At 38.9% G+C, this 21,020-nt stretch overlaps 2 protein-coding genes across 4 annotated transcripts in view; one reads left to right on the top strand and one right to left on the bottom strand.

Moving 5' to 3' along the window:
• Nucleotides 1-541: 541 nt before the first annotated feature.
• NDUFA8 (NADH:ubiquinone oxidoreductase subunit A8) lies at nt 542-14,827 on the bottom strand. The gene is made up of 4 exons (XM_020967584.2): nt 14,659-14,827; nt 10,724-10,887; nt 4,863-5,028; nt 542-797 (listed from the first exon to the last, which is right to left on the bottom strand). Exons 1-4 carry the CDS (start codon nt 14,707-14,709, stop codon nt 660-662), a joined length of 519 nt encoding a protein of 172 aa, XP_020823243.1. The 5' UTR covers nt 14,710-14,827; the 3' UTR covers nt 542-659.
• An 85-nt stretch (nt 14,828-14,912) lies between these two features.
• MORN5 (MORN repeat containing 5) overlaps nt 14,913-21,020 on the top strand; it is a 54,426-nt gene continuing 48,318 nt past the window's right edge. The window contains exons 1-3 of one of the 3 annotated variants that reach the window (XM_020967582.2): nt 14,913-15,030; nt 16,558-16,705; nt 19,475-19,586. In XM_020967582.2, coding sequence (XP_020823241.1) covers nt 14,984-15,030; nt 16,558-16,705; nt 19,475-19,586 — 307 coding nt within the window. In that variant the 5' untranslated portion in view covers nt 14,913-14,983. The other 2 variants (XM_020967581.1, XM_020967583.1) reach the window with 2 other exon arrangements.

Here is a 21,020-nt window from a genome sequence, read left to right as displayed (position 1 = left end):
AATATTTTTTTCACTTAAAATCATGTTTCCCCCATAATCCATTAATAACTTTAGGTGAGGTATTCCTGTACTCATAATAGGGGTCAGCTTCAAGTGGAGTTGTGACACTTGGCAACCAGATGAATGCACACATAGTATAGTGAGAAAAGTACTGGATTTCTACATTAAAGGAACTAGGTTCAAATCCTGGTAGTGGTACTCGCTACCATGTACCATTTGGCAAGTCATCTCATCTCTCCACACATCAGAGAGCGGAAGAGACATCCCCAAAGACAAGGAAGCAATGGGACTCAAACTCGGGTCTCTTGAGTCATAGCCCAGTGACCTTTTCAGTCCATGACAGCGGCCTCCACTATCTGAAAGAAAAACACAAACAGCAGTACTCCAGAAACCTAAAAACAAGAAAGGGAAATCAACTTAAAAGGTCAGAAGGCGAAATGAAATATAATAAAGTGAAGTGATTTCCTTTAAGTCTCTACTAAACAGCTAGTTCACCCTAAGAATCAGGAAACAGTATAAAATAAGTGCCAAGCCACGTAAATGAGGTTTTCTTTTTTTATTTTCCTGGAAAGGACCCACTGGTCCTGCAGAGAAGCTGGACAAGAGTCTTAATTCTGTACTTGTTGCTTGAGGCTGTCTTTGAGTATGAGCTCGCTCTTCTACCAGCTAAAGAAGTAGAATCGGCTGCCATGTTTTGTAGGCTTCAAATTTCCCTCATAAGCAGGATTTGGCTCTGGTTTTGGTCTAGAATGATAGGGATTCTCTGGTAGAGATCGGGCTGTGCTCACTTTTGTAATCTGGAAAGGGGAAGAAGAGAAGCAAATGACAGTTTTAGGAGAAAGTTGTATAGTAGCAGGTGCTTCCATTTTTATAGGGCTTTAAAAGTTACCAAGTAGTTTCTTCACAATAATCCCCTGAAGCAGGCAATGCAATAGTTAGCACAGAAAAGGGAATGGAGATTGACTTGCCCATGGTCACACAAGCAGTAAGTGTGAGAGACAGATTTGAACAAGAGTCTCTCCTGACCCTGAACTTTGCACAGAATATCAGAAGTGGCAGATACCTCAAAGAATATCTAGGCCAACCTTCTTATCACATAGACAAGAAAACTAAGGTTTAAAGAGATAAAATGATTTGTCCGTAAATACATAGTCAATATTCAAAAGAACCCGGGTATTCTGACTCCAAACCAGTGCCTTTCCTACCACAACATGCTTTCTCTGGGGAAAACTACCGATTCTTCTCCATCCTTACTCTCCAGTCCCATTCCTAGTTTAAACCCGTGTGAACATACAAGTATGTTGGCAGGAGATCTGCAAATGAAGTCTAAAGGAGTGGGGTGGAGCTCTACCACCCTACTACCTACCTGTGGGCCCCTCAGCCAGGTAACTTCCTTTCTCTGATACTCAGTTTGCCCCTCTGTAAAAGGGGGATAACAACACTCTAACATACCCAGGAAAGGTTTGGGGAGGAAAACATTCTGTAAACTATAATGAAGCCCTGAATTAAGAGCTGTTTTATCAGGATAGTTTTATGCATAGGAGGTAACATATCTAACTGGCCACAAAATCAAAGATGGCTGGAAAACCTTTCCAAAGTACACCGAATCTTAAGATTGTAGCTTTAGAACTATACAAGACCTTAGAGGAAATTCAGTCCAAACCCCTAATTTTTTAGATGAGGTCAGGTGACTTGTCCACAGGCAGCATTCCCACCAAGTGCAAAGATCATATACTCAAAAACTAAGAAGCAACCGAAAAATACCAACACTGCAAAAAAAAAAAAAGAATCCTCCCAGTGTTCTAAAGTCAAGTAAAAATGACTTTGGGATCATACCTCATAAAAGGAGGTTGGTGTACCTTCTCTTATACAACAGATATGCTCTTAGAAAATTTGGTATTAATCATAGTTTCATATAATTATAGAAACTTAAAGATTTTGATAGATAAGGAGAAGGCAGGAATAGTATGACATGCACCCTACATTTTAGGGAGAGCAGATCTTTAAAAGTTCATAAGTATGATCCCATGTACTAAAATTGTAAAAGGGAAATGAGGCCAGAAGGAATAGGAAACTTTCAAAAATGAAATTCTAGAGACCCAAAGAGAAAATTTCAATGAGAAAGAAAAAGAGGAGTTGCTTGATATGGATATACAGAGAACTCAACTAAGTTTAAAAAAAACAAAACACAATACATACAGAAGAGGGAAGCAAGGGAAGATGACAGAGGAAGAATGCAAAAGTATCTCATGGTCCTATAAGAACAGAGTCAGGAGCTAAATTTCAAAAACAAACAAACAAAAAAAAGGAGCTTTTTAAAGCTAACTTGATAGAAAGAAAAGAATAAAAAACAAAATGACAGGGCTACTGCTCAGGACAGATAAGATGATGGTAGGGTAGTGGATAAAGTGCAGTTAGGTGGAGCAGTGAATAGAGTACAGCCCTTAGAATCAGGAAGATAAGTTCAAATTCTGCCTCAGACACATGCTAGCTGTGACCATGGGCAAATCACTTAGCTTATCTTATTCTCAGTTTCTGTTTTTGTAAAATGGGATAATAATATCTTCTAGATCACAAGGCTGCTTCAAGGATCAAATGAGATAACACCTAGAAAGAGCTCTTCGAACCTTAAGTCCTATATAAAAATTAGCTATTTTTGTGATTAAAACAGATGACAGAGAGAACCACTCAGTTTTCATTTGATTCTGCTTTCTCTCACAAGAAGAGTCAAACGGCATCTAGCACAATATTTACATAATTGTAGGTACTTAATAAATGTTTCTTGAATGAATGATTTTAGGACTAGAAGACAGAACAAATATGACTAATAAGGAGTTGAATCCCCAGATAAATAAGGACACAGTAAGAGAGACTCTAGCTGCCCTTGAAGAACTCAGGTTACCTAGCCTACATGAAACACATTCTGAAAGAACTGCAGATGTGATCATTGAACTATCAATGATCTTTAAGACTGTGGAAATCAGGGAAAAGATCACAGGACTAGAGAAGTACAAATGTTGTCCCAATTCTCAGAAAAGAGAAGAGAATGAGTGCTAACATTGGGCCAGTGAGCTTGACTTTCATTACTAACAAAATTCTATAAAGTACTATTAAAGGAATGTTTAGTAAACACCTAGAAAAGAGAGTGATTACAAAGAGTCAGCAAGGCTTCATTAAGAGATCATACCAAATTAATACAATGTCTTTCTTTCTTTTTTTTTTTTTTGACAGAGCTACTAGATCAGGGAATGCAACAGATAATATTTTACCTGCATTTCAGCAAAGAATTTGCTAAGAAACTTTCATGCTATTATTGTGGAAAGGATGGAAACATGTAAGCTAAATGGAGATAAATGGAGAATCTTACACACAAATGTAGAATCTTTGAACCCAGAAGAGACTAAAAAAAAAACAAAGCCCCATTAACTTTCACAAGTATAAGATGGGGGAAAATATGACTAAATAACAGTTTGTCTGAAAAAAAAATCTGAGGAGTTTTGGTGGCCTATAAGATCGACGAGCCAAATGATGGGATAGTTACTGCAATCTATTAATAGAAACCGTGTCCAGGGATAAGGAGGCAAGAGTCTCCCTGTCCTCTGCCTTGATTAGACCACAACTGGAACATTATGTTCAGTTTTGGCTACCAGATTTTAGGAAGGACACGATAAACTGAAGAAGATCAAGAAGACACCAATCAGGCTTTGAATTCATTTGAGGTTTATACCATATGAGGATATAATGAAGGATCTAGAGCAAGGGTGGGGAACCTGTAGCCTCGAGGCCACATGTGGCCTTCTAGGTCCTTGAGTACGACCTTTTGGCTGAGTTCAAGTTTTATAAAACAAATATTTTTGTTAAAGGGATTTGTTCTGTGAAGTTTGGATTCAGTCAAAGGGCTACACTTGGGGACTTAGAGGGCCACATGTGGCCTTGAGGCTGCAAGTTCCCCATCTCTGATCTAGAGAAAAGATCCGGGGAAGGGATGCAAGGGTTGTTATGATAGCTGCCTTCAAGGAATTAAAAGTGCTGTCATGTGACAGGGGCTTAGATTTGTTTCACTTAGCCCCAGAGGACAATATGTGTAGCTACAAAGATGCAAATTTAAGCTTCATATGAAGAAAAACTTTCCAATTCTCAGAGGAACCGGCTGAACCAGGAGATAGTAAGTTCTGAGGTCTGCATACAACGGCTGGATAAGCTGTTTTGGGGTATGTTTCAGAGGGGATTCTTTTTCCAGTATTGGGAAAGCTAGATGGCCACTTAGGTCCTGAAATGCCTAACAGGAAAATATACTTACAGTAGAGAATATTAGAGCTGGAAGTTATTCTAAAAACACAGTGATGGAGCTAGAAGGGATCTTAGAATGGACAGTAATGGAGCACAGAATCTTAGGATTCATTTACTCTTAACTCCCTCATTTTAAAGAATGGGAAACTGAGTCTCAGAGAGAGTGATTTGCTAGTAGCAAAATCTCCAAGCCTTCTGATTTTCCATACACCAAGCTATTATTTTCCCTACTGATTTATATCATAATCTTACTAATGCTTCATTTTTCTTTTCTTCCCTTTAAACTGCAGCCCCTCTCTCTTTTTCCCCTACCCCACCCCCACAAACTGATCTGAAAACAAGCACTCTAAAAGGGATCCTTCTATAAAACAAAATTCTTCTTAAATGTGAGTAATCATCCAATCTCATTTTTCTGTTTTGCAAACTTGGATTTCAGGAAGCCCATTGTATTTATAGTGACAACTAAAGGCTAATAACCTCAATGAGCATACTCCCCTACTTCTGTCCAAGATGCTCCTCTTGCTATTACTCAACTATTGGTTCAAGAGCAAGGTAAGCTACAAGTCTTTTACCTTTGACAGTTCTCCCAAGTCAGGGCGCACCCAGCCCAGTTTGTCCAGAACACAGTTGTCAAATTTTGCCTGTTCTTTTCGACATTGGCGAAACTCTTGAAGTTCAGAATAATCAAGACAGGTCCAATACTCAGTAAAGGGCTCAGCACAGTGTGTCTTTATACTCCTGAAAGGCAGGAACTAAGAAGTTAGCTTATGAGGAAACAAAATGGGGAGAAAAGTGATGAGTGTGTGAAAAAGCATAGAGGCAACATAGTGAAACAGAAAGATAACTGGATTTAAAATCAGGAAACTTGGATTCAAAGTTAGACTCTGTTATCTGTGTATCTCTGCTAACCATGTAACTGTGTAATCTGTGAGTATATAACTTAATTTCTATAGATATCAATTTCCTCATCTATAAACTGAGTGGCGGAAAGAACCTATGTGACATCTAAGGGCCCTTCCAATTCTAAATTCTATGACTTATGATGGTAAAGTACATTCTAGGATAAAAAAAAAAATCTCTTCAATCTATCCCCCACACAACTGACAAATTTGATGTTCTAAAAGCAGAGGTCTAACTATATCCTCTTCTGCTCAAGAAACTCAAATGGTTTCAAACTGTCTTAAAAAAAAAAGAAAAAGAAAAACTTCTTTCTTTGGCACTTAAGTTCTTCACAATCTGGCTTCAGCCTATCTTTCCAGGCTTACTGCACGTTAAACCTCCTTCACACCTTCTCTGCTCTAGCCAAACTGACCTACACAATATTCTGTCTCCATCTGGAGATGGAGCCTTTACATAGATCTGAATCCTTCAAGAGGTCTATCTTGATCTTCCCAGTTGCTACTTGCCCTCCCCACTACTCCCCAGAACTGACTCTATTTACTCATCTGTGAACATTATCCTCCCTAACAGCAAGCGAGTTCCGTGAGGGCAGAAATGGTTTCATTTTTGTTTCTTTATCCCTAGCACAGCAGGCACTGAATTAACGTTTATTACATAAATCAGTGGGATAAAAGTGGTAGGTAATAACAACAACAAAAATAGTAATGATGATGCTGATCTTTAAGTGTGTATATGTATAAAATATTGTTTCCAAAGCACTTTACTTACATTATCCCAATTAGTGTTCAGAATGAACTTAAAAAGTAATACAAACATCATTCGGTTTTTAAAAATGAGGAAACAAAGAATCAGAGATGTGAAAAGATTAAAACATAGACCTTCTTATTCCAAATCTAGCACTCTTCCTATTATGTCAATGATATTTTTGTAAAAACCTTGATTATGCAGTAAGGTCTATTATTGGAAAGATACCTGAGAACCAAAAAATTGGCCTAAAAGACCACAGAGAAGTCAAAACAGATACCATAGAGTTAAGTAAGGCCCTAACTCTCTCTCCCTCATGAGAAGCCTATTTACACTTGAAACATCCAATTCAAATAAATTAAGTTAATTTGATTCCTAAAACCAGAGCAGATTAGAAGCAAATTAAGCAGTGGTAAAGAGGGAGTTTGGAGAACTACACCAGCAGCAGGCAAATGGAGAGTAGCAAGAAATGACAATGACTATGAGAGAGAAGGCAGGAATACTACAAGAAGCAGACACAAGAAGTCAAAAGCACAAAGTACATTGCAAGACCACTAAGCACAGTGTTTTACAGAACACTACATCAACTAATATACATAGTGAAAGCTCTGGATCATCAAGAGAAGGTTATGTTATATCAAGTATTCTCTGTTTATGAGAAAATGTGTGCTTTATTTTAGAAAGACTTCCATCCCAAAAAGGGAAAACCGTTTTGGTGCTTAAAGTTTAAAGCCACTGAAAAAGTCTCTAAATTCCTCCTCCCCTGAAAACATCACACTGTTCCTAACAATGCTAGATACAGAAGGTGTTAACTGCAGTAAATGAGACAGTATTGATTATTAGCTGGTCCTAGAAAAGTCCAGGTCTCAGACTTGCATGTCCCATTGACTATCAAACTCAATATGTACAAAATCTGCTCCTTCCGAGTTCACTAACTCTTCAGCACCATCATTCACCTACTCTCATTCAGTCAGCTTGCATTTGTTAAGTACCTACTACGTGCAAGGCTGCTGGCTACTATGAACCAGGCTACTATGCTAAGTGCTAGGAACACAAAGAAAGGCAAAAGATTGCTCTCAAGAAGCTCAGTCTAATGGGAGAAACAACAAGAAAACAACTAAGTACAAACAAAACACTGATATCTAGATATAGCTACATATATGTACATATGTAGATACATCTCTATACATTACATATGCATACACAAGCTTTATATAGGATAAACTGAAGATACTCAATAATGGGAAGACACTAGCATTAAAGGGGATTAGGAAATACTTCCTGTAGAAGTTGTGATTTTAGCTAGGATCTGAAGGAAGCCAGGGAAGCCTGAAGGCAGAAATGGGAAAGAAGACAATACCAGGCATGACAGCCAGTCAGTGTCAGAACATGGATTACCTTGTTCCAGAAACAGCAAGGAGGTAAGTGTTGCCAAGAGCGGACAGGTTATAAAGGGCTTTGAAGACCAAAAAGAAAATTTCATATTTGATCCTAGGGGTAATAAGGAGCCACTAGAGTTTACTGAATAGGGGAGTGACATGGTGAGATCTATTCTTTAGGAAGATCAATGTGACAGCTGAATGGAGGATGGATGGAAATGGGTAGAAACTTGTCATTCTCTCCTGTTTAAAACCTAGGATTATCTTCAACTCTTCCTTTTCAATTGTCTTTCATGTCTAATCAGTTAGCAAGTGATCAACACATCTCACAATCATTTCCTCTTGATTCCCACTACCATCACCCTTAGTAAAAGATTTCATTATACTCACAAGGACTACTGCAATAACTGCCATTTAATTTGCATAGATTCTTAAAGTTTGTAAAGTGTTTCACATACAGAATTTTATTTGAACCTATAAGGCAAGAACCACTGGTATTATCATCCCTATTTTATATAAATGAGGAAACTGAGGCCTAGAAATGTCAAGTGAGTTGCCTTTGGTCACAAAGCTACCAAGTGTCAGAGGCAGGAGGCCATTCCTACCTCTAAGGCCAGCACTCTCTGCATGATATCTTATTGCCTTTCCTAACAACCAGAGCTCCTAATAAGTCTTCCTGCCTTCACTCTCCCTCTCTCCAATCCACTTTTTAATGCTACAAAAAATAATCATTCTTAAGTAGAGATGTAGTCAAGTCTCTCTTCTGCTCAGAAAATCTTTTGTGTGACTTCCTATATTGCCTGGTGAGTGAAATTAGAAATTTAATTGATAGATAAAATTGACTTTGGAGGGCTTGGTATATAATCATAATACTTCAGAGATGGAATGGACCGGACCTGAACAAAAAGCTACCACGTAACTAGGAAGTATGGCACCATTCCACCTTCTTATGGTATTCCCTTACATGCTCCCAAACTGAACGATTCTCTATGCTCGGAACCTACCCTAGACTTTCTACCCCGATACTGAGTATGGTGCTCTGCACTATTTAGTTACCAAATTTTTAATTGAATTGTTGAACATGATATGAGGTAAAACTGCAGGGGGAAGAAGGGAATTTATTTCTTAAGAACAACTTCCAACTGAAACGGTAAGCAGACCAGAGGTCCTCGGGAGGGTCGCTCAAATTAGGGTTCAAGGGTTCCCTTAGATTGTGGCTATCAGGTTTCTTTCTTGAGTAATCAGTTAAATGAAGGTATATAATGTAGAATTTGGTTATATTCTATTTTTTAATTTTATTTTAAACTTATTTCAACTAACAAAACTTGCCCTTTCTTCCTCCTACCTCCCCTCCTCACAATGAAAAGGAAAGGCAAAAAAAATTCCTTATAACAAATATGCAACCAAACCAAATTCAGTTACAATGTATTAATGACCTTTTTACAAAACAAGTTTAATAGAAAGCATGCCTCTATACGGCAAGATGATGATGACAGAGGTCAATTCAGGGTGCCCCCCCCCCAAAAAAAAGGAACTGTAGTGTGGCTTTTAATCCAGAAATTTATAATATAGTGGAAGGAGTACTGGGCTAAGAAAAAGGACACCAAGCTTCAAGTCCTGGCCCTGCTACTGATTTATTGTAAGGGAGTGGTTAAGTCAATATTGGGCCTCAGTTTCTTCATTTGTAAAATGAGAAGATTGCAGTAGTTTCTAAGGTTCCTTCTAACACTAATATTCTACAGCTCCATGATTTATGATAGTTTCAGTCAGTTATTCATGACTTCAAGCTCATCCCTGTCACACTAGAGTCTATACAACCTAACTCTCCCCCTAACATTCTCAGGATTAATGGCTTTCTTCCAAGGCAGCTTTCAGTCACCACAGGACAAAGTGAGAAAGAAACTTCTACCATGGGAACATGGTATACCTAAATCATAAGAAATTACTGTGTTAAGAATCTCCTTTTAAAAAATTAGAAGTTCCAATTTCTGAAGTCTTATTTTGAGCTTTTCCTAAATCAATTCTTTAGGTCTTATTATCCATGCTTCACACATGAATGTGTTAGAATGGAAAAAGCCATCGAATTAAGTGTCAAGAGGCCTAGATTTGAGCCATGAACAAATCATCTCTCTAAGCCACAGTTTCCTCATCAATAAGAGACAATACTTGCAATACATACTTCCTGGAGTTGTAGCAATGAAAAAACTTGGAAACTGCTAAACCCAGTAGAATAATAAGCTACTATTTATGTATTAATGTTAGTGTAATAGCATATTATTAATTAAACAATAATTCCTCTTATTATAAGGGGCACAGACAGTACAATGGGAAAATACATATATTGCTATGTCTCACCTCTGAAGTTCTTCGCTTATTTTAAAACTTGTCTCTGCAGCTGCCTTTTCGGAGTGTTATTGCCAATATTCAGCAAGACAACAATTTTAAAGTCTTATTTCACATTATTAACCTCTATAAACAATAACTTTCAGCTGAACTTTACCAGCTACTTCTTAAACTTGAGGTTCTATCTCTCAATTCTATGAATTTGTACAAATTGTTCCTAATGCCTGAAATGCATTACCTTCTTCATTTCTGTCTATCAGAAGAGTCTTGGACTTAGAGTGAGAGGGCCTGGGTTCAAATCCCAGCTCTGCAGTGTATTCTTGGGCAAGTTATTTAATGTCTCCACCTCAGTTTTATTCTATGCAAAATAAGGGGTTTGGGATAGATCAGTGGTATCAAACTCATATAGAAATAGAGGCCACCAAACCATATATAAAGATTCCTGTAGGAATACTAACTTAGAAAACCACATATTAATATTATCTACGTTTTATTGTATTTTTACTTATTTTGTTAAATATTTCCCAATTACTTTTTTCTTTTTTGCTTTTCTGTGAGGCAATCTGGGTTGACTTGCCCAAGGTCACAGAGCTAGTAAGTGTCAAGCTGAGGCCACATTTGAACTCAGGTCCTCCTGATTCCAAGGCCAGAGCTCTATCCACTGCCCCCCCTACTTGTCACCTCGGGGGTCCCCCCACCCCTTTCTGTTTTAATCAGGTTCAGGCTGCAAGGGGAGTGTTGCAGCTGGTGTCTGACACCTCAGGTCTAGATGACTTATAAAGTCATATATAAAGTACTTATATCTCTTAAGTCTATGATCCTCTGATCTTCCTTCAGGTTTTGCTATGATACCTTTCCTGATTCCCCCATTACTAACTGGTCCTGTCTCAAATTACTTTGCATATCCCTAGAGTACAATATAAGCCTTCTGAATACAGGGACTATTTTGTCTTTGTATCCCCAGAACCTAGCATAATGCTTTTCACATAGTATGCATTTTAGTGAATTAATTTTGGTTAACCAACTGGTCTTTTGTATCAGGGCATTTTTACACAGAGAATCTTTACCTGAAGAAATCAATAGCACAGTGATTGACAAGTTTCCCTTCGCTTAAACATCGCCTTGGGTCCTTTTCTTCCCAGCGGCAAAGCATAAATTCTTTATTGACTTTATCACACTGTGTGCCATAATGATGGGCTGCAGCTTTTAGTACAGAAGAACTGACATTCACCTGCAGGAAAAGTTTTAAAAGAATTACATATTTGTGAATGAAAACAAGTTCCTTAATCATAAATCATACTTGTGCTACTAGATTATAAGCTCCTTGAGGAAATGGATGATGTTTTTACCATATATTTTAGTGACTATACTGGTCAGAATATAAGCTGCCTCCAAATATAGGCAACAGCCCTAAAAGACTTATTTGAAAGGAAAAATAGGGACTTATAATGAAATAATTACAGACAACTACAATAAAAACTATGTATAGATTTGCTGTGAAAAACAGATGGTAAGGGAAGAGATACAGATTGCCCAAATGGTCAAAAGATGCCATGGTCCCAAAGGAAAAAGGTCTAGTACCTGAAGTTGAAGCAAGATGACAACCAGCATCATCAACAAATTCAAATTCATATTAAGAAAAAAAAAGTTATTAGAAACACAACTGTAGATTCCAAACTTGACTGATGTCTTTTATCCTGTAAAGGCTAGGTGAGGAGGTTAAAAGCTAACTGTAGCAGAATCATTTACCACATGCAAGTTTTGTATGAGGCATATTTGGTAGGGAAGGAAATCCTGATATTTATATTTGAAGCAATAGAATCAATCAATCAATCAATCAATAAACATTTATTAAGTGCCTACTATGTGTCAGGTACTGTGCTAAACACCGGGGATACACAAAAAGAGGCAAAAGACAATCCCTGCTTTCAAGGAGCTTACAATCTAATTCAGAAGATACCATGCAAACAAATACATACAAAGCAAGCTATATACAGAATAAATAGGGAAATAATAAAAAGCTAAGAGATGGAGTATCATTCAAAAACAGCAAGGAGGACAGTGTCACTGGATTGAATAGTTATGTATCAGGCAGTAAGGTATAAGACGACTGGAAAGGTAGGAGGCATCTGGGTTATAAAGGGCTTTGAAAGCCAAATAACACATTTTGCATTTGATTCCGGAGGCAATAGGACGCCAATGAAGTTTTCTGAGTAGAGGACATGATCAAACCTTTGCTCAAGGAAAATTACTTTCATGGCTGAATGGAGTATGGATTGGAATGGGGAGAGACTTGAGACAGATAACAATAGCAGGCTATTGCAATAATCAAGGTTCAAGGTGATGAGGGCTGCACTAGAGTGGTGGCAGTAACAGAGGAGAGAAGGGGGTATGTATGAAAGACATTGGAAAGGTGAAATTGACAGGCCTTGGCAACAGACTGGATATTGGGTGGGAAGGAACAGTGAGAGATAGTGATGACTCCTAGGCTTCAAGCCTGAGGGGACTGGAGGATGGTGATACCCACTACAGTAGCAGGGGAAGACTTAGGTGGCAGATAATGAGGTCCATTCTGGACATGCTGAATTTAATATGTTTACTGGATAGCAAGTCTGAGGTGTCTGAAAGCCAGTTGGAGATTTGAGATTGTAAATAAGCAGAGAGGCTGGGCAGGATAGGCAGATTTGAGAATCATCAGCACAGAGATGGTAATTAAATCCATGGGAGCTATGAGATCAAGCATAGAGGGAGAAGAGAGGAGGGTTTAGGTCGGACTTAATCCCCACCCCACCCCACCCCCACTCCTAACATTTATCTCAGGGCCTTGAATATAGCATGCACTCAACAAATATTTATTGAATTAAAAGTCATTAACAGCTCTTTACTATCCTCACACATTTATTCAGTATCTTTTTCCAAAATAGATTCCTGTTGGTTGAAAAGTCTTTAAGTATTTATAAATATTCTTTAAGTATTCATATGTACCAATTAATTTCTCATAATAACAATATCACTTCACATGTATACAATACTAAGATTTTAGATAACACTTGCCTTACAACCACCCTCTGATGTGGACAGATAACAACCCCATTGCTAGTAAATGTTAGGACTCGGACAAATGCCAGTCTGACTGCCAAGTTCTACTGGGTTAAAAAGTAGATCATTCATTAATTTATTCATTTTCATCCACCTAACACTGGGTTAGGTGTCAAGAGAAACACAAAGTTTAAATAAGAGAGATTACTGTCCTCATAGTGCTTTACAGTGCTTTTTAAGACCAGGGCTCAAATTCAGGCTTCACCTAATAACCCTTTTGTCCTTAACCTCTCAGTGCAACTCTCTAAAGCTATAAATTGAAGAGAAAGTGCAGACCAGCATTGACAGAGGGAGTTTCCTCACCTAAGAGTTCCCTCTATTAATGAAATCACAGTTCTAGTTTTCATCCAAATCCCTAAAAAATAAAATGTAACCAAAAAATCCCCCCCCAAAACAAAACAAAAAACCCCTTACATTCATGCCAGAAAACTTCTTTCCACAATCCTAAAAAAGTTATTTAGTGACAAATCAAGAGGCATATATTCTAATGATGGCTCATACTTTCATCAGGATATTGATATCTTTTGTTTTTTCATCATCTTTACTTTTAAATATTCTCCCCTCCTACCACTTATCTAATGAGCCATGCCATCTAACAAAAAAAAATTTAGACAAAGAAATAAAATTCAGCAAAACTGACCAACACATTAGGTATGCAATTTTCAAATCTCTCCTAGAGTACACATATACTCTGTTCTTGCTCTGACAAAGTCAAATAGTTATTGAATTAGCCAAGGGAATACTGACAGAGTTCTCCTAATTTCCATTCTGGGGTTCCTTCCACTCCAACATAGTGCAGACAAGGTCAGGCTGCCATCCATGGCAGCTAGAAATAGAACCATAATGCGCAGGTTCCTGGGGCCCAACTTTTGCTACTGGCTACTTACTGTTTACAAGCTATAGGACTCAGGTGACAACTATTGAGTCTGAGGTCTCAGTCAACTGCCCAAAGCTAAAAAGACTCTCCTGATGCTAAGGATAGGCCCCTCATTAAGTTCTGGACACAGACACATCAGACTGACACCATCAGGACAGAGAGAAAGTAAAATGACTGGTGACAGTGCCTCACAACGACAGGGAGTATACCTCAGGATCCACAAATATGGGCTTATGCTTACATCCAGAAAGACTAAAGAGAATCTAAAGGAGGGGAAAGGATGCCAGGGACCATAGGCTTTCCACTTATAGGAGGTGGAAAGGTAAAGTCTGAGAGAATTGAGGAACACTCTAGGTGGAAAATGGGAGGTGGGAAGGTTTCAAGTTTGGTAGAGAGTTGAAGGAAAAATACCTGGAAAGAAGGGATCAACAATCAGGTGTTTAGGGAGTGAATTGAGGTGGGAGAGCCTGTCCTACAGGAAAAGCCACTGCTGCCCTCATGTAATAGGCAGGTGCAGCCATTTAAGGGTCTCCCAAATCTGGCCCAGGAAGAGGTGAGCATCAGAAAGTAACGGTGAGGGGTGGAGGTAAGTTAGGCCCCAGTGGGGGAGGTAGAGAGGATGATGACGGACAATTTCGTGGTAAAGTACAGTCATTAATTTACTTACTTAGAAGAGAATGAGGGAGATAATTGTGCAGGGAATGTGGGGGTGACAGACAGGGAGAAGAACGGGGGTGACAGAGAAGAGAATGTGAGTGACTAATAAGAGAACGCAGGGGTCAATAGGAAGAAAACAGGGGTTACAGGGAGAAGAACGGGGTGACTTGGAAGAGAATGTGGGATGAATAAAAAGAGAATGGGGTGAGAGGGCAGAGAATCCTGGGCCGGGGGAGGGGATCAGGGGGAAAGGGCAGGAGGCCGGCCTAAGGGGCTCCAGGACGCGCGGAGAGGAGCCAGGCCCGGAAGGTGCAGGGCCGGGGCTCGGGCCGCCGTTCCGTCTATTGCTCACCGCGAGCGGGGCCTCACCTCCTGCACTTTGAGTTCGTCCAAGGTGGGCAGCTCCACCACACCTGGCATGGCGGCGGCAGCGCACGGAGCCCAAGCCGGCCTGCTCTACCCTGGATCTCCTTGAACTCCCCTTTCCCGGACTCTCCTCTCGAGTCGCACCGCAATGACGCATGCGCAGACGCGGTAGCCAGAGCAGGCCGTCGCTCAGCCCGTTACCCGGGGCTGTACGCAAGCGCAATGGAAGGCTGGCGCCTGGGGGGCGACGGGGCATGCGCAAGACTGGTTGCTATGGTGAGGGCCCTGTACACAGTGGCTGGGCCTGGATGTGAAGGGAGCGGACGCAATGCAGTACACCGGCAGCAAGTACTTTGGTGGATTTGTTCATGGAAGGTAAGGAAAGAACGTTGTAAACACACGGCAGTAGCCCGGCAAGAAGATGGAAGCGGAAGGAGAAGAATCAAAGGACAGTTCCTCCCAGCCCCAGCCTTGCTGTGCCTTCCTCCCTGATAGCAACAAGAAGTCCCGCTGCAGTGTCTTGAGGCCAACCCGACCAACGGGCCTAGTGAAACCTAAGTGCGCATCCACTAGCCTGCCTTATCGCGACAGCGCCTCCCTCTCTACATAGTATGTCGTGACTTAATTGGCGCTCCCTTCCCCTGCCCACCCTCTGTCATGTCCTAACACATCTCCTCCAAGCCTGTCAAACTTCTTAATCCCACATCTCCCCAGAAACACACTCTCCCCACAACCCCGGCCAGATTCATCATAGACGGTCAGAGCTGAAAGGACCAACTCTGCATTTTGAAGTTGAGAAAATGGAGACATTGTGTTGTGACACTAGTCTCTACCTACGTTGGTACAGCATGACTAAAAACTGCCTTCCCATCCTTCCAATTTTTGAGGTTATGAACAACAACAACAAAAAATTCACATGATATGGAAAGGCACCCTGGTGAATTGGAATGACCCTCAATTTTCCAAGCTCTGCTTCTGTCTAGCTGTGTGACTTGCACCAAATCACTTTTTCCTCCCTGGACCTCAGTTCTCATCTGTTAAATGAAAAAAGTTAGGTGATGTCTATCTCTAAGGCTGCTCTAATGTTCTATATTCCAAGTCTTATCCCGGTAACAGTCTGGTTCTAATTTCTAACATACTCTTTTTGTGTTCTGCGTTTTAATGTTCTATGTTTAAAGGTCCTATTTAGCACTAAAATTCTATGTTCTATGACCTATTTCAGGCATAACAATATACATTCTAATATTTTATATTCTAACACCCTTTCCATCTCCTAACTTTCCACATTCCATAGTTGAATGTTTTATGATCTCAGATTTGCATCTCTAACATTCTTGGTTCTAAATTTCCTTCCAGTGGTAACATTTCTAGAACTCAATGAATTTTTTTTTTAATTTTCATTGATAAATTTTGTTTTGCCATATTATACAATTTAAAGCCCCAAAATACTTGCAATTGAATTTTACAATATTAAAATCTCCCCCAAACAAGTAAAACAACATAAATGAGTGATTATAGTGGTGATTACATGCAACCTTACATTTTAGTAGTTTTCTGTTTATTAAAAGAATGAGTGTATGCCTTACAAGTTAATTTCAACGTCCATTATTCTTCATCTGAGTTTTGATGTTGTTTGAAGTTGTATTCATTTATGTAGTTGTAATATATATATTGTCCTTTTGATTCTGCTTTGTTGACTCTATCACTTCATGTAAGACTCCTTGTGTTTCATTAAATTCTTTATATTTGTCATTCCTTGTAGCACAGTAAAATTCCATTACGTTGATGTACTATAGTACGTGTAGCCATTCCCCAGTTTCCAGTTCCCCATACATTTTGTTTCCAATTTTTTTCTTATTGTAAATAATGTTCCGTGAAATTCTGTGTGTTTTCTTAAAACAGGATGGAGGGCCAGGCCTCGTACATTCTCCCAACGGAAACAAAATATCAAGGGGAAATGAAAGATGGAATGTTTCACGGCAAAGGAACCTTGTATTTTCCTAATGGGAGCCAATATGATGCCACATGGGAAAAGGGAAGAATCATAAAGGTACTCAGCTTCTTCCAGGAGACACAACAGCGATCTAGTGCTTTCCAGAACAGAGGCCCTTGAATAGAAAGCCTTGTCTTTCTCTGCTGTACACAGTTTAATCATTAACTCATTCAACAAAGATTTATTCAACAAAGATTTATTCAATGCCCATTAATTCAGCCAATAAGCATTTATTAAATAATTATATTCAAAGGGTACATATAACTTCTGTGCATATAAAGGACCAACTTCAGGAGATACAAAAATAATGAAAAATAATAGCTCATATTTACAGTGCTTTAATGTTTACAAAGTGTTTTCCTAATAATCACCTTTCAAGATGGGAAATGCAAAGATTTTTGTCCCTATTTTACTAACAATAACTAGCATTTATGTGGCACTTACTATGTGATAGGCACTTTACAAATATTATCTCCTATTCTCTTAACAACCCTGTGGATAGGTAACTGTCATCCCCATTTTACAGCTGAGAAAATTGAAACAGACAGAGCTTAAGTCACTTGCCCAAGATCACACATCTAGTGAGCATCTTAAGTCAAATTTGAACTCAGGTCTTCCTGACTTTAGACCCAGTGCTTTATCTATTGAATCACCTAACTACCTCATTTTGCAAAGGAGGAAAATTAGGCTTATGGAGAATGTCAGAAGACCTGGTTGTGAATCCTGATTCTGTTACTTAGGATTTATACAAGGAAGAGAGCTAAAAGATCACCCATTCCTTTACCCTTCCTCCTTGAATTTCTGTTTCTTGAAAACCTCTCCATCTTTTTAGGCCCATCCTGAATGCCATCACCTCCAGGAAGTCTTCCCTTTCTTAATCTTACCAAGCAGATTTGAGTCCTCCCTTCTCTGAATGTTCACAACACTCTGGTGCTCTCAGGGGCACTTATCACACACTGTCTTATGTTATAGCGATTTGTTTTTAAATTTTTGTCTTCTTCACTAGATCGAAATTCCTAAGGGCAGGGTCATGTCCTACACATCTTTGTATCCCCTTTCTCAGCTTCAAACACTAAGTATCAGAGCTTTCATCTAGTAGATACAGATGAGGAAATTGATGATCAGAGAGGTTATGTGACCTCCCCAAGGTCACACAAGTAGTAAATAGCTGAGCTGAGATTTGAAGTCGCTTAATATTAAATCCAGTGTTCTTTCTACTATACTATGCAGCCTATATGACCTCAGACAAATTATTTGAACTCTCTAGTTCTCAATTTCCTTATCAAAACAATGAAGGTATTGAACTAGATGACAGCCAAGGTCCCTTCTACCTCTAAATTCTATAATCCTATAACCTTGCACAAGGTCACATAGCTAGTAAGTGGTAGAACCAAGATTCAAACTGAGGTCCCTTACTGCAAATCCAATGCTCTAAGACACAAGTGAACCTACTGAAATGATAAATGTAACGGGCACCACAAAAGAGTTTTTTGATTGAGAGGATATACTCCTATGCTTGGAGTCCCCTAAATCTTCCCTTTAAGTCTTTATTATGTATACTTGAGAATTCTCCCTCCTTTCAATAAACTCTGGAATATATCTTTGATTACATTTAAGTATATCTTTGTATAAATAATTTAAATGAAGCTAAAAGTTAGACAATAATTATCATTCAACAACCAACAAATGGTGAGCAAAGCCTCGTGCTTGGCACTGGTGAGTTGGTGGGAGAAGGGGGTGAGGAGCAGAGGTTCAAAGAGGAATAACTTCTGAGCTCTCCCTTTAAAGAGTGTACAGGCCAATGGGGGCAATAAGATATGGATACAAATTGCTAATGCAAGGCAAAATGTGATAAATTCCATTGAGAAGGACAAATAGTAATGTAGGCATTCAGAAGGGAAAGACAAGGCTTCCTAAAGGAGGTAGCATTTATGATTAGCCTGGAAAAATATATAGATTTTCAACAGGCAAATTAGAAAATGAGGGTTACCTTGTCTTGAGAGCAGCCTGAATGAAGATATGGAGGCAAGAAAGAATGGGACAGTCTGTACAGGGAACATTAAGTATTCAATCAAAGTTGGTGTATTAGATGTCTGGAAAAGTAGTTTGGAGATACATTGTGAAGAATGAGGCTAAGGATTTTGAACTGAATGACTCCTATTATTCTGTGAATTCTGTAGGGAGAGGTAGGCTTTGAAGGGGAGTGGCATGATAAGATCTATACTTTAGGAAGATAAATCTGGCAGTAGTATATAGAGGAAGCAAGAGACTGGCAGAAGACAAATGAGTAAGAAGGATATTCAAATAGAACAGACAAGAAGTAATGAGAGTCTGAAGAAGGATGGGAATAGTGGAAATGGAAAGGGCAGATTGATGTAAAAGACATTGTGGATATAGAATCAATAGAACTTAGTGACTATGTGGCTATGGATATGGGGAAGAGAGAAAGAAAGGTTTAAAAATTACTGGTTTTAACATAGGTAACTGAAAAAGTGGTGGTATCGTAGAAATAGAAAAGTTAGAAGTCAAAGAAGTTGTAGGGGCGAAGATGTTGAATTCAGATAGAGGTATGATGAATTTGAAGTGTAGGCAGGGCATCAAGGTGGAGGTTTCTAGTATGTACTTTGAGATGTAATTCTAGAGCATGGGAAAGAGTGTAGGTTTGGAAGTCATCTTTATGCACATGCTTCTCCAACTGCAGACTGGCCCTCCTCATCAGTGACCCTGCCCTTCCTCCTTTGAGGCTATCCTTTTCAAGACCCCAAAGGTGAATACTTACTCCTCAGGTCTCAGATTCATTAGACAGGCATATGACTTGTCTTTCAGGGGAAATACACCTTTGCTGATGGCCTAAAATACAAGGAAAATAAATGGCATTACTGTGATGGCTATGACAGAAGATTTTACACTGAAATCTGTGAAGGCCTGAAGCCTGCAGGTACAAAAATTATTTTCCTTTTTATAATCTTGAAACTGAGTGAGGGTAGGGGTTGGGGGAAGACAATAGGTTTGTTTTTAAGTTTGTTGAGGTAAAGCTAAAGAGTGGAAGATAATAACAGAGCATCAACGGTGTAAGCAATGTTTATGATAGTCTTGACAGGAAAATCTTTCCAATATGATAATTATTCCCATTTCTATAGTATCTTGAGGTTAACACAGCACCATCTTAATAACGACTATGAGAATTAGGTAGTATAAATGTACAACTATTCCTTCACATCGCAACTTTTCCCCATTGTGGTTTTGATATATCACGGATCGTCTTAAGAAATTAAATGGGAGTTTTTTGGGGAGTTTTGTGGAAATCTCAGATGACCACACAAAGTCCAGCAGACAACACAGAGCCTATGACCAAATACTTAACCCAAATTTTACGACAGTATGATAAGCACCCATAAAAGAAAAAGAAAAAATTCAGACTTCTTCTCTGGTACAAAAGGAGGGCCAAAAAGTTTTATAGGGATTTTCCATATTGCTGGGTTTGAGGGGGGCGGTGCTACGCCCCTAACCCCCATGTTGTGGAAGGGATAACTGTATTCATGATTTTATAAATAAGTACACTGAGGCCCAAAGAGGTAAAGAGACTTGTTTGAGGTTACAGATAGATCTAGTAAGTAAGTCAAAAAGCATTTATTAAGCACTCATTATGTATCAAGCTTTATGTTCCCTATCGAGGATACAAATGAAGGCAAAAATAGACCCTTCCCAGAACGGAAGGACAACATGGAAACTAGGTATATATAAACTATATGCACAAAAGATTGTCACCTTAGGAATTCAATCCAATTCAATAAGCATTGATTAAGTACCTACTATATACCCACAATTTAAGCTCTGTGGATACAAAAAGATAGTTTTTTAAATTTTTATCAATTAATTTTTATTTATCAACAATCACTTCCATAAGCTTTTGAGTTTTAAATTTTTCTCCCCCTCCCTCTCCAAGACAGCGCAATCTGATATAGGCTATACATATACATTCCTATTAAACATATTTTCACATTAGTGATGTTGTAAGGAAGAATTAGAACCAATAGGAAGAACCAGAAGAAAGAGGGAACAAAACAGAGCAGAAGAAAAAAAAATAGCAAATAGTATGCTTCAATCTGCATTCAAACTCCATAGTTGTTTCTTTGGATGTGGATAGCTTTTTCCATCATGAGGCCTTTGGAGATGTCTTAGATCCTTGTATTGCTGAGAAGGGTTAAGTTTATCAATATTAGTCATAGCACAATATGGCTATTATTGTGTACAACATTTTCATGATTCTGCTCACTTCACTCAGCATCAGTCCATATGAGTCTTTACAGGTTTTTCTGAAGTCTGCCAGTTCATCATTTCTTATAGCACAATAGTATGCCATTACATTCAT

This window comes from Phascolarctos cinereus, unplaced genomic scaffold (genome assembly GCF_003287225.1).
Source record: "Phascolarctos cinereus isolate Bilbo 61053 unplaced genomic scaffold, phaCin_HiC Scaffold_2;HRSCAF=192, whole genome shotgun sequence".
Taxonomy (NCBI): Eukaryota; Metazoa; Chordata; class Mammalia; order Diprotodontia; family Phascolarctidae; genus Phascolarctos; species Phascolarctos cinereus.
This window is presented reverse-complemented; position numbering and strand designations above follow the sequence as displayed.